The 18,613-nt window shown below is 37.8% G+C and overlaps 1 protein-coding gene across 1 annotated transcript; it reads right to left on the minus strand.

Moving 5' to 3' along the window:
- Window positions 1-6,348: 6,348 nt before the first annotated feature.
- On the minus strand, window positions 6,349-9,695 carry Esp23 (exocrine gland secreted peptide 23). Its single transcript, NM_001177582.1, has 3 exons — window positions 9,483-9,695; window positions 7,919-7,986; window positions 6,349-6,713 (listed from the first exon to the last, which is right to left on the minus strand). The coding sequence occupies exons 2-3, from the start codon at window positions 7,964-7,966 to the stop codon at window positions 6,447-6,449; spliced, it is 315 nt and encodes a 104-aa protein (NP_001171053.1). The 5' UTR covers window positions 7,967-7,986; window positions 9,483-9,695; the 3' UTR covers window positions 6,349-6,446.
- Window positions 9,696-18,613: the final 8,918 nt, after the last annotated feature.

Below are 18,613 nucleotides of genomic sequence, written 5' to 3' on the forward strand. Positions count from 1 at the left end.
AGTTATATCTCACAAGGTCACCAAAGGCACATCTTACTTTTGTTTTATTTGTTCTAAATTTTTTGCAAACTGATGTTAAAGGTCTGTCTGCAGCGGATCAGATCGCCACTGGCATGGTAAAGTGGCGGGACCCATTAACTAATGAATGGAAGTGTCCAGATCCAGTCCTAATCTGGGGAAGGGACTCAGTCTGCGTTTTTTCACAAAAAGAAGACAGAGCACGGTGGCTGCCTGAAAGATTAGATCGTTAACTGGACACAGATCCTGAATCTTCCAGTAAGTATGACTCTGATTATAGCTAAAAATCCTCTTTAGCTGAAAAGTTAATGGAGCACAGCCTCTTCTCCCAGAAAGTTATAGCTTTTCTGTGATTCTCAAAGTCACCTCCCCCAAACCCACCAGGAGCTCTAATTCTAAGCTTGATTGTTGCTAATTTGCAATTGAATGGAGTACCCAGATTTCCCCAAAGAAGGTTTTGTGCTGTTGCTTTTCACTGTCTCCAATTGTTTTTCAAGCAGGTTAGTCAATGCCCTTCAGCCTTAGTGCAGCAGGTGTGCAATCTCACCTCCAACAGCACAGGTGGCAGTTATTAAACTTCATGAAGAAGCATTCTAAGTACATATTGTGGCTTTGGGCTGAATTGGGATTAAGGTGTGCTATGAGGGCCAGACAGTCAAAGATGGGCACCCAGATCTCAGAACCATACCAATCTAAGACAGAGGTACATACTAAGAGGCCGAGGTATACACCACAGAGCCATGTAAAAAATTGGAGGCAAAGGTTATTGTCTTAGAAGTAGTAGTCTTAACAATAGGGCAGGACATAACATATATTAAGGCTAGAAAGGCAGAAATTTCAGATATTAGCAAAAGTCACTTGGACACTTGGAACATTGATGAATTGGCCAGAGATTTGAAAAATAACCTAAGTGCATTTAATCCCCTGGATTGGGTTCAATATATATTCCTACTTGCTCTTATTATTCGCACTATTTTATTAGTAAACCGTTGTGTTTCCACTCATCTTTAGAGCACTCCTGAGGTCTGTAGCTACGACGTGGCAGGACATACTGGAACTTCGGCAGAAATATAAAAAGAAAGGCAGAGAATGCTATGCACACTCCACTGAAATTTGTTTGGTAGGTCCAGAGGCCTGTGAGCACTCATGAGACAAAGAGTTTCATGGAAACTCACCTCCTGGGACTTTGGCGGTCTCATAATCATACCCTATCCCCGAGTTAGTCTGGTGTATGTATCCACGTGCTCTCTTTTAGTATTATCTTATTGTAAGTGCCTTTTAAGATTGAATTCTGACATAGGTAAGCCTTCACCAGATTTCCATTGTCCTAGAATATACTTGAAGCCAAGGAGCTTGAAAAAGACAATGAAACTAATTAGGCTTTACAAAGAATGAGCTAGAATAGCTCAAGGCTAGTCTGCAGAGTGTTTACTTGGGACAGTAGCCAGTCTTACCCAGACAAGGAAATTCTCACAATGGCCTATTGAATAAGTGGGTTTCCCATGAGAAAAGTTAGGGAATCTCACAGAGACAGGTTTCTTTACTAGGCTCTAAGAAATCAGGCAGAACTATGGAGCATAAATAAATTTTATGCCTTGGTCCAGCTATATTTATTATATAATCGGGGGGAGGATTGTAACCCCCCGCCCAGCCTGAAGCAGGCTGTACCAGACCTTGACTTTGCTGCCACTAAGGAGATTACCTAGGGTGGAGCCTTCCTTCCTAGATCACTCTATTTTTCAGCCACTGCTGCTGTTCTCCTTCAAGACACTGCTACCTGCTAGGAGGCTGCTGAGATATTCCAGAGACCACACCCTATCCTGCACATCATCACCTGCAGCTGGTTCCAGGCTCCAAGAATGGATTAGCAGGGGATGCCCCCCCCCCTTTATAAGCGCATTTGCTATTAAACATTTGAGGTTTGATCAGGAATCTTGACTTAGCTCCATTTTTCTCTCGACTGCCTAGTTCCCCTCTCTTTTCAAATCCAGCTTGCCTCCCATGTGAAACCCAGTCCATGTGAGCCGCTGGAGATATCCAAATGTAGGATTCAGAAACAATACAATATAAAACAAAACAAAACAAAACAAAACAGACTAGGGAGAAGAGGGATGAGAGGAAAATAAAGATGAGAACAAAATTATTATGGAGACTATGTCAACAGTGATGATGATGATGATATGATATGATATGATATTTTTAGTAATAACTTTATTTATTTACATTCCAAATGTTTCCACTCTTTCTGGTTTTCCCTCCAGGAATTCATCACCCCAATCTCCCTCCCCCTTGTTTCTGAGAGGGTACTTAATTGCCCACTCACTGACTCCCTCCTCATACCACTGTCATCCCCTTTCACTGGGGCATTAATCTTATCCAGGATTAAGCATATCCTTTCCCTCTGAGGCCAGACATGGTAGGCCTCTGCTAGCTATGCAGTAGAGGCCATGGATCAGCTCATATAGCCCTTTGGTTGGTGGTTTAAACTTTCTGAGCCCTAAAGGGTCCCTGTAGTTGATACCGTTGTTCATCCTATGGGGTTGCAATATCCTTCAGCTTCTTCAGTCTTTCCCCAGTCTTCCATGGGGATCCCTGACCTCAGACCAAGACTTGGCTGTAAGTATGTGCATCTGTTTCAGTAAGCAGCTGATAGAATCTTGCAGAGGACAGCCATGCAAGACCTGTGTCTGTCAACACAACCTGGCATCAGTAATAATGTTAAGGTTTAGTGCCTGAGCATGATATGGATGACTAGGTGGGGCATACTCTGAATGCCCTTTCCTTTAGTATTTGATCCATGATGGTCCCTTCATTTACTTCGAGAGGAGCAATTCTGGATCAAAAATTTTGAAGATGGTTGAGTGGTCACATGCCTCAAAAGGGATCTGGACTATGTACTGGATGTGTGCTCTTTAGGTTCCATCTCCTCACTATTGGCCATTGTGGCAAAGGACATCCACACTGGGTCAGGAAAGCCTCTCAGATACCTGGTGTCTTGAATGTTCTAGAGGTTCCCCAGCCTCCAAACCCATACTATTGCATATTTCTATTCACTCTTCGAGCTCTCTGAGCTTCTCTCCTGGCTTCCCCCATACCAGATTCTGTCCCTGTTTCTTCCTCCCCTCTCCATTCTCACATCCAAATCCCTTCCTCTGTGCCTCCTGTGATTATTTTTTCCACCATTCTAAATGGTATTTAAGAATCTATACTTGGGTCTTCTGAAAGAAGAGAATCACATGAACATAATACCAAATCTAACAAAAAAAAATCAAAAACCCACAACCATTGGTCTTTAATATCTCACAATATCAATGCACTCATTTCCCCAAAAAATAGTCATAGGCTAAAAGACTGGATCCAAAATAAGACCACAGTTTTTATTTTATATGCAACTTTTATTGAGTTTTTTTATAAGATATTTTCTTTATGTACATTTCAAATGCTATCCCTATACCCTCCCCCCCTGCTCCGATACCGACCTACTCCATGATGTTAATCTGAACCAGGGTGATGCAGCCTGAACTCTGACTTAATTACGCTCTCTTTCTAACTACACAACAGCACTGAGGGGTTGAATGAATTTCTATGAATTAGTAAAAATAACCTTTTGTATGTTGTGCCAAGTAACAAATGGTGAAAAAAACATGAAAGCCAGAAATTGACTTATACTTTGCAAAAAGAATCCTGAGTGATGTAACCCACACAAAAGAACTCACTTGATATGCACTCACTGATAAGTGAATATTAGCCCAGAAACTTAAAATACCCAAGATACAATTTGGAAAACACAAGAAAATCAAGAAAGAAGACTAAAGTGTGGATACTTCATCTCTGCTTAGAATAGGGAACAAAATACCCATGGAAGGAGTTACAGAGACAAAATTTTGAGCTAAGATGAAAGAATGGACCATCCAGAGACTACCCCACCCAGGGATCCATCCCATAATCAGCCACCAAACCCAGACACTATTGCATAGTCCAGCAAGATTTGGCTGAAAGGACCCTGATATAGCTGTCTCGTGTGAGGCTATGCCAGTGCCTGGCAAATACAGAAGTGGATGCTCCCAGCCATCTATTGGATGGACACAGGGCTTCCAATGGAGGGGCTAGAGAAAGTACCCAAGGAGCTAAAGGGGTCTGCAAGCCTATAGGTACAACAAGAATATGAACTAACCAGTACCCCCAGATCTCCTGTCTCTAGCTGCATATGTAGCAGAACATGGCCTAGTCGGCCATCATTGGGAAGAGAGGCCCCTTGGTCTTGCAAACTATATATGCCCCCAGTACAGGGGAATGCCAGGCCCAAGAAATTTGAGTGGGTGGGTAGGGGAGCAGGGCAGTGTGAGGGTATAGGGAACCTTTGGGATAACATTTGAAATGTAAATAAAGAAAATATCTAATAAAAAAAAGAAAGACAAGAATACAAAAATGGTCTCTCTTCTACCTATTTTAATTTTACTCCTATAAAATCTCTTGAGCTAATTCATCAAAATACACATTGCTTTTAGTGCCATGGTCTTCCATACTGATACTAGAATCACCTGTTAAGCCCTTCTTTAAGGATTAATCAGCCTTTGTAATCCAAAGTTGCACGTCCACATTCAACCAATAAAGTAGTCAGGTCTGTGATGGCAATACCCCATTTGCTGATTTATCTGACTTCTGTCTTAATCAGTGTATTTTTCTGTCTTTTTGTGTTAACTTGATACAAACTAGAATCATCAAAGTGGAAAGACCATCAGTTGAGGAAATGCATCATAAGATTCAGCTGTAAGGCATTTTCTCAATTAATCATCAATGAGGGGTGGAGCAATACCAGGGAATGTAATTATAGATTCTCCAAAACAAACAAACAAACTAACTAACTAACTAACTAACTAACTAACTAACAAAAAACTTAGTTAAAACTGTGAAGCAAGCCAGTAAACAGCAAAGCAGCAACCCACCATGGTCTCTACATCAGCTCTGACTGCGAGGATGCTGCCATGTTTCTTTCCTGTTTTGACTTTTTTAGATGGTGACAAGCAATGTGGTATTCTATACCTATTTTGGTTTAAGATTGTGTTGTTTTAGCTATTTGATCAGAAGAAAGAGCTGTTACTAATAAGACACCAGAACTACTAAATGGAATCCTTTACACTTCTTATATACTCAATGTTGCTCAACAGGACCTGACAAATTAGCTGTGAATAGAAGTGAGAATTATCACTGAGACAAAATCTTTGATGGAGTGTTTCTTTAGAGAAAGCACTTCAAAATGTTATTTTAGATTTGTCCAAGAATCTAGTCATCAGTTAACCCCTCCTATAATTTCTCTGTCACTTTCATCCTGGTATATCTTTGGACATGAATAGTTGTAGTTTAGTGGTATAATATAGACAGAGGTATTTTCTTCTAGATAAGGCACAGTCAAATAATTTCTACCTTCTGAGTAATTTTAGTTTTTATTAAAACCAACAAGTAGACTTAGAAAAATCACAACAGCACTCAACTTATCTTCCTTAAAAATACCTAGATATATTCTTTTTACCAATCAGTTAAATTTCAATGATTCTGATATGAATAATAATTCTAATTTTGTGTTTTAGTTAAAATAGATACTAACATTTTAATAAGTAGTAAAAATGAATAAAAACATATAAAGATATATATTGAAGGAGATATTTTATGAATATAATTGAATCAAAATTTATTATATTATATGAAATCATTAAAATCAAATATCAGAAAAAAATATCTGATAGTTATTACTGTATAACCACAAAGGTTCATAGTGTGAATGAAGCATAACTCTTTTTCATTCCAATCTGATGAGACCACACTAAGAAAGAGTGACTGTCCATTGATGATTTTATTGAGAATTTGACAAGTATGACATGTGATTTTAAGGCAGAGATCTTAATCTAGTTTTGGGCAACCCCTTTGGTTGTGGAGTGAACATTTTACAGGGGTCAAATATCAGATACCATAAATATCAGATGTTTACATTGCAATTTATAACATTAACATGTTTACAGTTTTGAAGGCGCAATGAGAACTGTTTTATATTTGGGGATCACTATAACAAGTTTTGACTTGCAGCATTAGGAAATTTGAGAAGCATTAATTTAAGGAAGGACAGGGTAGGATATTCTTTATGAAGTGATGCTAATACTTAGCTTCCTGCTATATCCACAGCTTGTTCGGAAAACAATTTTCTTCTTCAGAATGGAGAGACTAGTGTTCTTAGTTTATTGAAGTTATTTACACTCCCTATTTCTCTTATGTATATTTGGTTACATAAATGAAATATTGAATTCACAAAGAGTATAATAAGACGCACAGTATTTAGCACACCAGAAGGCTCTGTGTTTATTGGTTAAAAACAAACAAACAAGCAAAAAACAAAATAGTCAGTACACATTAATTTAATTTCAAGAACATTTGAATTAGAGTGTAAAAATTTGTTTTTGGTTCCTACATCTAGAACTAGAATTGGCCATGATTTTTAGAAAAGAAAGTTGATTAACTTTTCTAACATTCAGTGGTCGGGAAATCACATTAACACCTAATCTGTCCAAAATCTCACAAAAAGCCTGTTCATTATATTCAAATTGATCGGTTATATATTTGTAGACAATCTTTTCCACGACCCTCTTGACATTTGTGCTGTGATCCACTGATGTGTTGGGTTCTTTCCAAGGATCTGGCAGAACCTGAGGTAGAGATCATTTATTTTCTGTCATGGTTTACAGTAAGAAACACAAAAACTATCAACTTGTATTTTTATAGGATGCAATTAAATAAGAAAGGGCTGTGTGCTCATGACTAATGCTAGACTTTCAAAGGTGCAAACTGTCACCCAAAGATAGAGAGTGGGTTTAACTCAGTACAAGACAAGGATTTTTGTTCAGTATTCTAAGGGGAAGATTTCACAAATTTGGAGAAAACTATCAAAAGTTTCTAAAACCCAACTTTTAGATATTAGCACCAAAAGACTTTTAGTATGCTTGGGAAGAGTAAACTTATAGTTAAGTGATTGTTTCAAATTGTGTTCAAGTTAGTGATAGTTATGCAACTGATAACAAAGTAGCACTGGTTCAAATTTATACATTATCTTGTAGACATATGCATGTGGGGATCGAGTTCAAGGATAGAACAATGCTTGTAAATTGGCATATTTTATCTAAGGTTGACTTTCTACCACAATTTGATGGCCTATGAGTAAGAGAATATTTAACAACCTAAAAAAAATATGGTGGCATTAAATATTTTCTCCAATATTTCAGATTGAGTTATTCAGTTGGCCATGCATTTATTTTGTTGCATTTTTATAGGTCTGTGTTCTTAGATTCCACCATATGTTATGGCAATTGTCTCATATCTGTCTATATTTATTTATTTCCTATTTTATTTTCCATATACAGCAACTATATGTATGCTTCGCCTAATACTCTTACCAATTACATGTAGAAAGAACTGCATGCTAGATATCTGTAATAGTCATTGCAATTAATCAAAACCAATTTGACTGTTCATCCTCAAAAACAGATTTATTTAAAGTGAAATTCTTTGTCCACTGATATACATTTTTGACCCTGTCTCACAATTCACTGTGGAACAATCCAACAGAAGACATGTTTCATATTTCAACTCAAATCTTCTTGTAGCTTGCATGCATATTATTCCCCTTAGAATCTAATTTGAGATCAGGTAAGGACAGTATATTTTAGAGCATTTCCATTTTCCAGTGTCTAGTTGCCAGTTGTAACTGGTGGCTATTACACAATAGCCCTGTTAAGTGCTCCAAGAATCCCTAAGAATATCACCTTTAAGATCCTTTTTACTTTACTACACAAATAGTGTGAAATTTAACAAACTTGGTAAGTAGTTCTGAGATGATTATCCATTTTAAACCTACCCAGCCTTCAGTGAGCACTGACAGTAGCAGCAGACTTCTGACAAACATCACTAGGAAAGAATTCTTCGCTGAAATGAATTAAAGAAGATATCTTAGTTGAAGCAAGCAATGCATGGTACACAAAGGTTACACAAAATATTAATTAAGTTTGGTCTACACAAGAAATAATATGTGACAAAAAATGTAAAAGGAAAACGATGGAAGTGTTACCATGTAGTGCCACTGTAGTTTCATTTTGCCAACTTTGCCTCTGATAAAGATGATATATAAGCTATGGGACTTTACTGAACTATCAGTTGTGTACAAGAAATGAGAGAATTCCTAATTTATTTCTGCACATGTCTGTTTGTCTTCAACAGGGAAATTTGCAACGGAAGAAAATTACAAATATTTCATCATGGCTTTTCACAGTATTATACCATTATTTGTTTTGCTATTCTTTGCTTATATCTTTCATTGATATTGGACATGAATCAGGGTACTATGATTGCAAGAGTTTTTTTACATACATAGATACAAACACCTCAGAAAGCATTTGGTGAAGGACAATTATAAATTATGACAAATTTTTCTAATGCTTAAATCAAATTTTACTTTGTTATTCAAGAAATAATATAAGCACAATTCAAAATATGTATATATAATTTAAGCTCACTCAATCCGTGCAATAGAAGATAGGTGATTTCATATGCTTCTTAAGATTTAAACACTCACTTCACATTGAACATATTGTCCACTTTCAGGAAGTGCCAACCCTACATTTTTTTAGATGCCCCTAAAGGCTAATTCATTTAGATGATTTAGTCTTCCTGCTGGAACTAATAGAAACAGCTTTCCTTGTAAAGTAAATGAAGGATACCTTTTTTTGTATACTGTGTGTAAATTCTGCAAAATTAAGTTTGTTTTTTAAAAATATAATTTGCCTCATTTTTTTTTTTTAAATCTGGCTCAAACACAATGCAGTAATTACCAGGGAACATCTACCAGATCTTACATTTATTATATAATTTATTCTTTCCTCACTTCAAACCCTCCCATATACACAATAATGCTCTTTAAAAAAAAACTGTCTGTTATTTCATTGACCTTTTTGAATAAAATTTAAGTTAAAACCTGTCATCGATATCAGTAATATGGTTTTCTTTCTGTTACTTCATGGGCACAAATGACAACAAATGATCTATAAACCATTCTGGGATACACTGGATTATAATGTGCTATACTCATTTTACTTACAGAGTAATCAAACTTATTATTCGACATGGTAGATAAGCAAATAGTGAATTGTTAGTAAGTCAAGTATTTTCTATGATACTTTATGACAAATGTGGCCTTACTATCTCTAAGGGGCAAATGATGTAATGAAATGAAATTGATTTTTCTAACCATCAGTATAATGTGATAATTTATATTGCTTTCCCCTTGACCAGATTTATTTTTTGAAGATTACTGGGCAGTCTCATAACTTCCTTTATATTTTAAAGACAGAGACTTTAATGTATTACTGGAATTGTACTCTTAGCGTTGTTAACTACTGCCATCTTACCTTCCAAACAATACTCACATTCCAAAGTTTTAGCATGAATTGCTTGTTTTACAAGATTTCAGCTCAGATCAGCTCCTGTTGCAGGCTCCCGTGTTTCTAAGATACTCTGGGTCTCTTTTTTTCATTGGGTAGAGGCAGGTCTTTAGTGTATTTAGTGTCCTGAAGCCAGACATGGTTGTGCTTCATTGGTTGCTTTTCTCAGCAACGTTGTTTGATTGAAAAGTTTCTCCTGAGTTCTGCTTCTTCACCATCAGAATATTTAAGATAGTGACATTGGATAGAAACCCAGTGTAATTTACCCACACATGTTTGTTGGGTCAACAGTCTACTATTTGGTAACAATCTCCTATTTCCTTCAGCTCCTTTCTCAGGCAAGAGAAATGGCTAAAAGACATGTGTCCATTTTGTCTCTTTTTGTCTATCAATCTGGTTTATGTTTTTTTCTGCCTATTATAAATATATTTCTAAATAACTGAAATTAATGCAGTATCTCATAATTACTACAATGATTTCATGCCCTTTTGTTGCTCTCACATTTTGATGACAGGGAAAGCTATATACACATGGGTTTATATAATCAGTTTCAGGTTTGTAGACATTTAACAGACTGTAGCTTGCCTCTATTAGTTATTATGCAAATAAATATTTCTTAAAAGAGTTATTAATCCTTGACATAATTAAAGAGTCTTGCATTTATGTCTTACAATTAACTGTTTACTGTCATAATTTAAATGTTTGTGTGAAATATAACAGATAAAACAGTAGTACAATGGAGTACTTGAGGCATATAGGAAAAATTCTGATAGAGATCTTCAAAATATTTCATAGATAAAACAGGAAAAAATTCCTAGGTTTGGTTTAATTCAAATATCATCTTCAGGCTTGAGTATCCTTTGTTTACAGGCAATTTGTACAAATCAAATTCACAATTATGTCTCTTTTATTTCTAGCTTGTTTTATTATATTATTTCATTTAAGCTTAAAATGTGTATTAAAAATAAGAATCCAAGCTAGTCAGTGGTGGTACATGACTTCAAATCCAATACGTGGCAGGTGGATTCCTGTGAGTTTGAGGCTCTCCTAGTCTACAGAGTAAGTTCTAGAACATCTATGGCCACATAGAGAAACCCTGTCTTAAAAACCCAAACCACAAGCCAGAAAAAAAATCACCAAAGAAATAAAACCTTTGGTAATTCCCTACTGTTAGCAACAAACATCTATAGGCAGAGAGGCCTTCAGTTCTGTCATCAGAGTAATTTAAAGTCAAGATAGGTATATATTATTATACAAATGAACCATGATCTCTCACAAGATGCCCCTGCCTATTCATCTTCCCTTCTGCTACTTTAAAGAGAAAACCAGAACATGTGAACTAGCCCCCAGCAGTTGTTCACTGTGGATAATTTTTAAGAAACTTAGCAGTATGAATGAGGATTAATATTCCAATAAGAAAAGTTTTTCAACTCTCTTAAGATATGGTTAATTCTGATCATTGTTGGATCTTTCCTTTAGAAAAAATATTATTCTAGTTGAGTACTTAAAATGAACAGTGCAGCTATATAAACAGGGCAGACAATGATGACAGCTCTGAACACACTGTTCCCTCGTTATGGTTTTGATCACTTTCTGCATGGTTGAAAGCACAAAAATGTCACCCAACACCATTATTTTTTATTGGCCAACTACTCCAGAGAATCGGGTTTGCCTTGGGCTATGCTTGGGATGGTCAGTCTTTCCCTTATAAAACGAAAACAATAACAAAACAAATCAAAACAAACAAACGAAACACAACAAAACAACAACCAAAAAAAAAAAAAAACCCTATCTTGGACACTAATATCCAATATATATATAAAGAACTCAAGAAATTAGATTCCAGAAAACCAAGTAACCCTTTAAAAAATGGAGTACAGAGTAAAAAAAAAAAAAAAAAAAAAAAAAAAAAAGAATTCTCAATTGAGGAATACCAAATGGCCGAGAAGCACCTGAAAAAATGTTCAACATCCTTAATTATTAGAGAAATGCAAATCAAAACAACACTGAGATTCCACATCACACCAGTCAGAAAGGTTAAGATAAAAAACTCAGATGACAGCAGTTGCTCTCAAGGATGTGGAGAAAGAGGAATATTTCTCCATTGATGGTGGGGTTGTAAGCTGATACAACCACTCTGGAAATCAGTTTGGCAGTTCCTCAGAAAATTGAACATAGTACTACCAGAAGATCTAGCAATACCACTCCTGGGCATTGTTCCAGAAGATATTCAAACTTGTAATAAGGACACATGCTCCACTATGTTCATAGCAGCCTTGTTTATAATACTCAAAATCTAGAAAGAACAGAGATGTCCCTCAACAGAGGAATGGATACAGAAAATATGGTACATTTACACAATGTACTACTCAGCTATTAAAAACAATGCATTTATGAAATACTTGGGCAAATGGATGTATCTGGAGGATATCATTCTGAATGAGGTAACCCAATCACATGAGAAAACATATGATATGCACTCACTGATAAGTGGATATTAGTCCAGAAACGTAGATTACCCAAGATACAATTTGCAAAACGCATGAAACTCAAGAAGAAGGAACACCAAACTGTGAATACTTCATTCCTTCTTAGAAAAGGGAATGAAACACTCATGGAAGGAGTTACAGAGACAAAGTTTGGAGCAGAGACTGAAGGAATGACCATCCAGAGACTGCCCCACTTGGGTATTCATCCCATACACAACCAACAAACCCAGACAATATAGCATATGACAACAAGGTTTTGCTCACAAGATCATGATATACCTGCCTCTCATGAGTCTATGCCAGTGCCTGGCGATTACAGAAGTGGATGCTCACCATCATCTATTGGATGCAACCCAGGGCCCCAATGAAGGAGTTAGAGAAAGTACCCAAGGAGCTGAAGGGGTCTGCAGTCCTATACCAGAAACTACAATGTGAACTAACCAATATCCCCAGAGCTCGTGTCTCTAGATGCATATGTAGCAGAGGATATCCTATTTGGCCATCAGTGGGAGGAGAGGCCCTTGACCTTGCAAAGATTATAGGGCCCAATATAGGGGAATTCCAAGGCCAGGAATTGGGAGTGGGTGAGTTGGGGATTAGGGGAGAGGGAAGGGCACAGGTGATTTTTGAGAGGAAACTAGGAAAGGATGTAACATTTGAAATGGAAATGAAGAAAATATCTAATAAAAAAGGATTTCACTTTGAAAATAAAAGCATATTCACTTATCAAATACCTAATGAATACCTTCTATATAAGTGTGAAAACTCATATTACTGTAGTAGTGAAGCTGTTGTATCCTTTAGTCCCTTCTGAACTGTAAAGTCGAGCATGGAACACTCAATGTACATGTAACAAAATACCACAGGATGCTTCCTAAAAGAGCAAAAACATAAGGTCACAAAAATTCATAAACCGGTGTTATTTAATGATATAGCTAAATACCATCACAAGATGGACAAAGAGAAGAATAGGAAAGGAAGACTTCTGTAACTCCATGGGATCTGTGGCAAAAGACAAAAATACTTAACTGTGTAGAGAGAATATCTTGTATATTGTATGGATCATACAAAAACACCTATAAATTCATACAAATATACCTGTCAATATGAGTCAAATATACCTGTCAATTAAAAAGCCTATGGCCTATGGCTTAGGCAGGAAATGTGAGGTAGGTCATCTGGGAAGCCGAAAGAATTCTGGGAGAGACACAAGCAGAAGATTTCTGAGCAAGTTGTGGGGCAATGGACATATGGTATCTGAGCACAGCCATGTTGCAGAATGTAGGGTTATTTTAATTATGATCTATTCAGAATAGAGCCTAGCTATATGGTTATCTATAACTATAGTTTGCTGAGTGTTGGGAGCAACCCTGTTAGAATGTTAACTGCCTTGTCAGCCATAAGCCTTATTTACAAGGTTTTGGCTTTAGTGGAAAAATACTAGCTTAGTTGATATTTCTGTGGAAAAATGTTAAGGCCTCTGCAGGAAAGAACTACCTCCCAGTTAAGAAAAAATAGCTATAGATCTTGTGGACAGGTACCTAGCAACCCATTCTGTTCTGTTTCTCCTGCTGAACTACTTACCTAGCCAATATTCTGCTTTTGGGACAGGTGTGTGCCCCCAGAAACAAAGCGATTCTGTGTCACTGCCCTTCCCCCAAATCATACTTCTGTAGGCATAAAACCTGCCTGGGAAAAATAAAACTTGACAGCTTAATCAATCAGACTTGCTTTCTGTCCTTTGTATTTATCACCCCCCATTCTCTCCAAAGGGGATTCCTCAGACCCTCTTCTATTGTCCCACAGGCTGGGACAAAATGGCACCTCAACATGGACCCCAGGGGATCGCAGAGAGGAGAACCCTGCTCATCATTGGAGGGTAGGCCTACCCGCTCATCTTGAGAAGCGCCAGAGAGTGACTTCGGTTTGACAAGACACCATGGATTAACCCACTGTGAGACAGTGCTGGAGGAAAAGATTAAATCAAGCAGTGCAGATCTTAGAAGAAATATGGCAAGACATGGGGCAAGCATGTTCAAAGCAGTCACCTTTCATGATAGAAGTCAAAGAGTCACTCAAAACATGAGGAACTAGCTTTAAGAAAAAGGATTTAATACTTTTTTAGATTTTTTAAGAGACAATTTTCCATGCTTCCTCCAAGAGGGGACAATTGATGTGAAACACAGGCATAAAGTTGGTGATTGTTTTAGAGATTATTATGAAGCATTATGAAGGTGCCTGTTACTACCTTTAGCTACTGGTCCCTCATTAATGATCTTCTTAGAACCACGCCTGAATAGACAGATGTCAAGCATTTAATGTCTGTAGGAGAGCAATTTCTTAGGGAATCGTCCTCTCTCCCTCCACCAACACCATCATAGCTGGAAGAGCAGCTTCTTAAAATACCCATCCCCTGTCCTCCTTCTGCTAATCTGGTGACTCATATACCTCCTTTGTCCCCTTTAAGAGAAGGATCCTTGCCTGCTTCAACCTCTGTGGCTGATGTTATGGACCTTTCTTTGCCCCCACCTAGGGAAGAAATTAGGATGACTGATCTTTATCCTTCCCTCATTAATTTTGATAATGAGCTGCTATCTGCTGAGGAGGTGGCTCTCACAGGCGAGACATCTCCACCCAAATTGGTTACAGTCTCCCTGGTCTTGGCTCCTCTGCTGAGAAATGTTGCTATACTCCTATCTTTCTTTCTGCCACTACCCTATGGGATTTTAGATGGAGCATTTCCCACCTTACTTAATTCCATAGATTGGCTAAATGGGCTCATGCGTTGCATCATTTAAATGCTTCTACCTTGTCCCAAACGTTCAAGATTTCTGGAGATCAAGCAAGAGAAATTGTTAAGTTCTGTAGTGGATGTGCCATTCTACTGCTGGTTCCTCATTTGGGAGTTAACCCTAGAGGACTCATTCCTAATGAATAATGGCAGATGGAGGTTACCCATTTTCCCTCCTTTGGAAGGTTAAAATATATGCTTGTTACAGGTGATACCTATAGTGGATTTATACATGCATCTCTCCTTTCTGGAAAGGCATCACATGACATAATAACACATACTTTACAGTGCATGGCTGCCATGGGAAAACCACAGATTATTAAAACTGACAATGGCCCTGGTTATATAGGAACCAATTTCCAACAGTTTTGTTCCCAGTTTGATATTAAACATGTCACTGGTATTCCCTATAATCTTCCGGGCCAGAACATCATAAAATGAGCCCATAAGACGTTAAAAAATATGCTTCAGTGGTTGACTGAAGTTACAAATGGTTATTTCCCACTTGATGCCCTAGAATAGGCTTTGTGGGAAGCGGGTGTGGCCGCAGGCCCTGTGAAACACACTTGTTTACTGCCTTGCCCATGCCAGGCTCGACTGTTCCTTGTGATTAGGACCTGTCAGCCTATCTGTGAATGATCTGAGCTTGGGCCTGGAGTGTGTGTGAATTCTGATTGGATGAGGTAGGCTGGAGCTAGAAGGAGGTGAGTCTGGGCGAATATAGTTTAGTCCTTGCCGTGAGTAGAAGTAGTAGTAAGAGAAGCTGTAATAATAGAGTAGTTTAACCCTTGCCATGAGTAGAAGTAGTAATAAGAGATGCTGTTGTAATAGAGTTGTTTACCCCTTGCCAAGTGTAGAAGCTAGTGGTAGTAAGAGAAACTGTTATAGGAAAAACTGCAAGAAGGACATAGGTAGTAGAAGAAGCTGCTGAGGAAGAGAGCTGTAAAGGAAAAAGTCACAAGTAACGAAGCCTTTGCGTGAGCCCAACTTGGTGTCTCTGTCAATTGTGTCTCCACCGTTTCGAAGGACCTGTAGCAAGGCTTAATCATGTTCTCTTTGTTCTTAACTTCTTGTCCCTAATAATGAATCTAGGTCAGCAGCTGACCACCTGTGTCATCCTAAGTCAAAAGATTCTCACAAATTGATGCAATGGAGAGATCTCCTCACTGGAAAATGGAAAGGACCAGATCCTATCCTTATATGAGAATGAAAGTCTCCTTGCATGTATAACAAAGAAAATGCTGGCCCAAGATGGTTACCAGAGAGGATAGTAAACACTATTAACCCACCTGTGTCCAGAATGGAGCAATGGTCTCTTCCTGAGGAAAATCTCATTTCCTTTCCAGATACTGCTCCAAACAAGAATACTACTGATCCTACTTTTGATCTTGTGGCTGATCAGAATAACCACCAATCTTTAATTGCCTCCAACCAGATCATCTAATCATAGACACCACCCTTGGAATTACACTTGGGTGGTCCTCTCAGAGAGAAATGATGTTTTTTGGACCACTTCTAAGACCTCTACCAATTTGATTTATTCTTTTTACAGCTGGGAGAATTGTGTGCAACTCTTAGGGAAGATAATTGCTTTTATGCAAACAAGACAGGGATGTTTAAAGAATCATGAAAAAGGTAAGAGAAGGCCTAGAAATGAGAGAGAGAGAGAAAGAGAGAGAGAGAGAGAGAGGGAGAGGGAGAGGGAGAGGGAGAGAGGGAGAGGGAGAGGGAAAGAGAGAGAGAGAGAGAGAGAGAGAGAGAGAGAGAGAGAGAGAGAGAGAGAGAGAGAGAGAAGAGAACTAGTATAAAAATTAATTTTCAACCTCTCCGTGTTTGTGTACCCTATATCCTTCTATTTGGGACTGTTAGCTGGATTGTTTTTGCTTATTTATTTTGGTCTCTGGGCCCTTAATAGACTTACCAATTTCATGAAACATTAGAGAGATGATTTGGCAGCAAACCTATCCAGGTGCATTATAATAAACTATATAAGTGATATATATATATGTGTGTGTGTGTTTGTGTGTGTGTGTGTGATATAGCTATTATATTATTGTCATAGCTATGGGGGGTTAAGAGGTTTGAGACAAGTTTGTTATTCCCTTCAGGGTGTTCCCAAAGGTCGTCTTCACCCAAAATAAGAAAGGGGACTCCCGCCCCAGGACCAAGTGGAGAGGGGCCACCCAGAATCCCCTCTGACAGGTGATCTATGTTCTTCCTTGTGCTACAAGGCAAAGCAATACAAGGGAATATAAATCAAAAAACTGAAAACAACTTTCTGGGTTCCCTGTGAGACAAGCCTCATTGAAAATGGGTTGATGTCCAAAAACTATCCTCTCTCCAGAAAAAAGGCATCAGGATGCTTTATTGCCCCCATGCCTCACTGGACAACACCAGGAGAACCTGCACCATTACAAAGTCCACTTTAGTCACTGGAAGTCAGGACTCTATCCCCGTCTTACAAAGAATAAAATACCCATGATGCTTCTATACTAAAAGGAAGGGGGAGATGCTGGGAGCGAACCTGTTTGAACATTAACTGCCTTGTCAGCCATAATTGCTTACTTACAGTGTTTTGACCTTAGTGGAAAAGTACTAGCTTAGTTGATATTTCTGTGGGAAAAAGTTGAGGCCACTGTAGGAAAGTACCAAACCCAGTTAAGAACAAATAGCTATAGATCTTATGGACATGTACCTAGCAACCCATTCTGTTCTGTTTCTCCTGCTGAACCTTTTACCTAGCCAATATCCTGCTTTTTGTAACAGGTGTATTCCCTCAGAAACAAAGCAATTCTGCATCATCTCCCTCCCCATATCCTGCTTTGGTGGGCATAAAACCTGCCTGGGAAAAATAAAATTTGACAACTTGATCAATCAGACTTGATGCTGTCCTTTGTGTTTCTTGCCCCCCCCTCATTTCAGGACAGCTGAGAGCATGGGAGTTGGAGGTAGAACTGAATAACTTCAACATAACTATAGTAGATTTTGAGAAATAGGAAGAATGGGAAAGGTCCCATAAACGCCAGTCTCTTCTAGCAAAATTTAGACCTCTGAAGGAGTTGTGTTAGAAACCACCGATCAACTTTCCTTTTCTTTTAATCTTATTAAATTTTTATTCATAGTTAATTTGTACATTTTCATAAATTTCTATACACATAAACACTTGTATGTTTATCCCAAAGCATTAAACATTTCCATTTGTTTGCAAAGAGCTCCAAATTGTTAATGTTCATAATTTTATGGGTGTTTTGTTTTGTTAAAGAATATTTCACATAAGGCCTAGTCTCTTAATTTATTTTAAGGTTCATAAATACTGTGCATTATGTATGTAATATTGTATATTATGTATGGCCATAAATATATAAGCCCTGAAAATATAACCTTTGAAAAAAATTTTTATAGTGTTCTGCACAATAAAATATTGTTTTGACAAAAAAAATAAACAAACAAACAAAAAGCACTATCTTCACTCCTTGCAATTAGTTTTTCCCCCCTAAGGGTTTGCCTTTGTGCCTACTTTCCATCTTTCTTGATAGAATTTTTTATGGATTATGTTCAGACCAAATGCATATTGTCACAATCTTTGTGTTTGCATATATGTTTTGATTCATCTGGAAATTATTGGTCCCCTTAGGGGCTTAAATTCTTCTTTCTATTCTTTCATAAGAGTCCTAAAGCTCTATCCATGGTTAGGCTGTAGAATCTATCTGTGTGAGATGCAGCATGGTGCCTCGCAGATGAGAACATGCTCTTGCCTGGAAGCATAACAAAGTATCATTAACAGTTTCAGGGGCTAGTTTACCCATGGGATGGGTCTCAAGTTAGGCCTGTTATTG

This window comes from Mus musculus, chromosome 17 (assembly GCF_000001635.26).
Source record: "Mus musculus strain C57BL/6J chromosome 17, GRCm38.p6 C57BL/6J".
Lineage (NCBI taxonomy): Eukaryota > Metazoa > Chordata > Mammalia > Rodentia > Muridae > Mus > Mus musculus.

Excerpts from the sequence above, each read along its gene's own strand:
- Esp23 (NM_001177582.1), bottom strand. The coding sequence starts at position 7,966 with ATGTTTGTCAGAAGTCTGCTGCTACTGTCAGTGCTCACTGAAGGCTGG. Across the intron at positions 6,714-7,918 it reads CAGTGCTCACTGAAGGCTGG|GTTCTGCCAGATCCTTGGAA; the intron begins GTAGGTTTAAAA and ends TCTCTACCTCAG.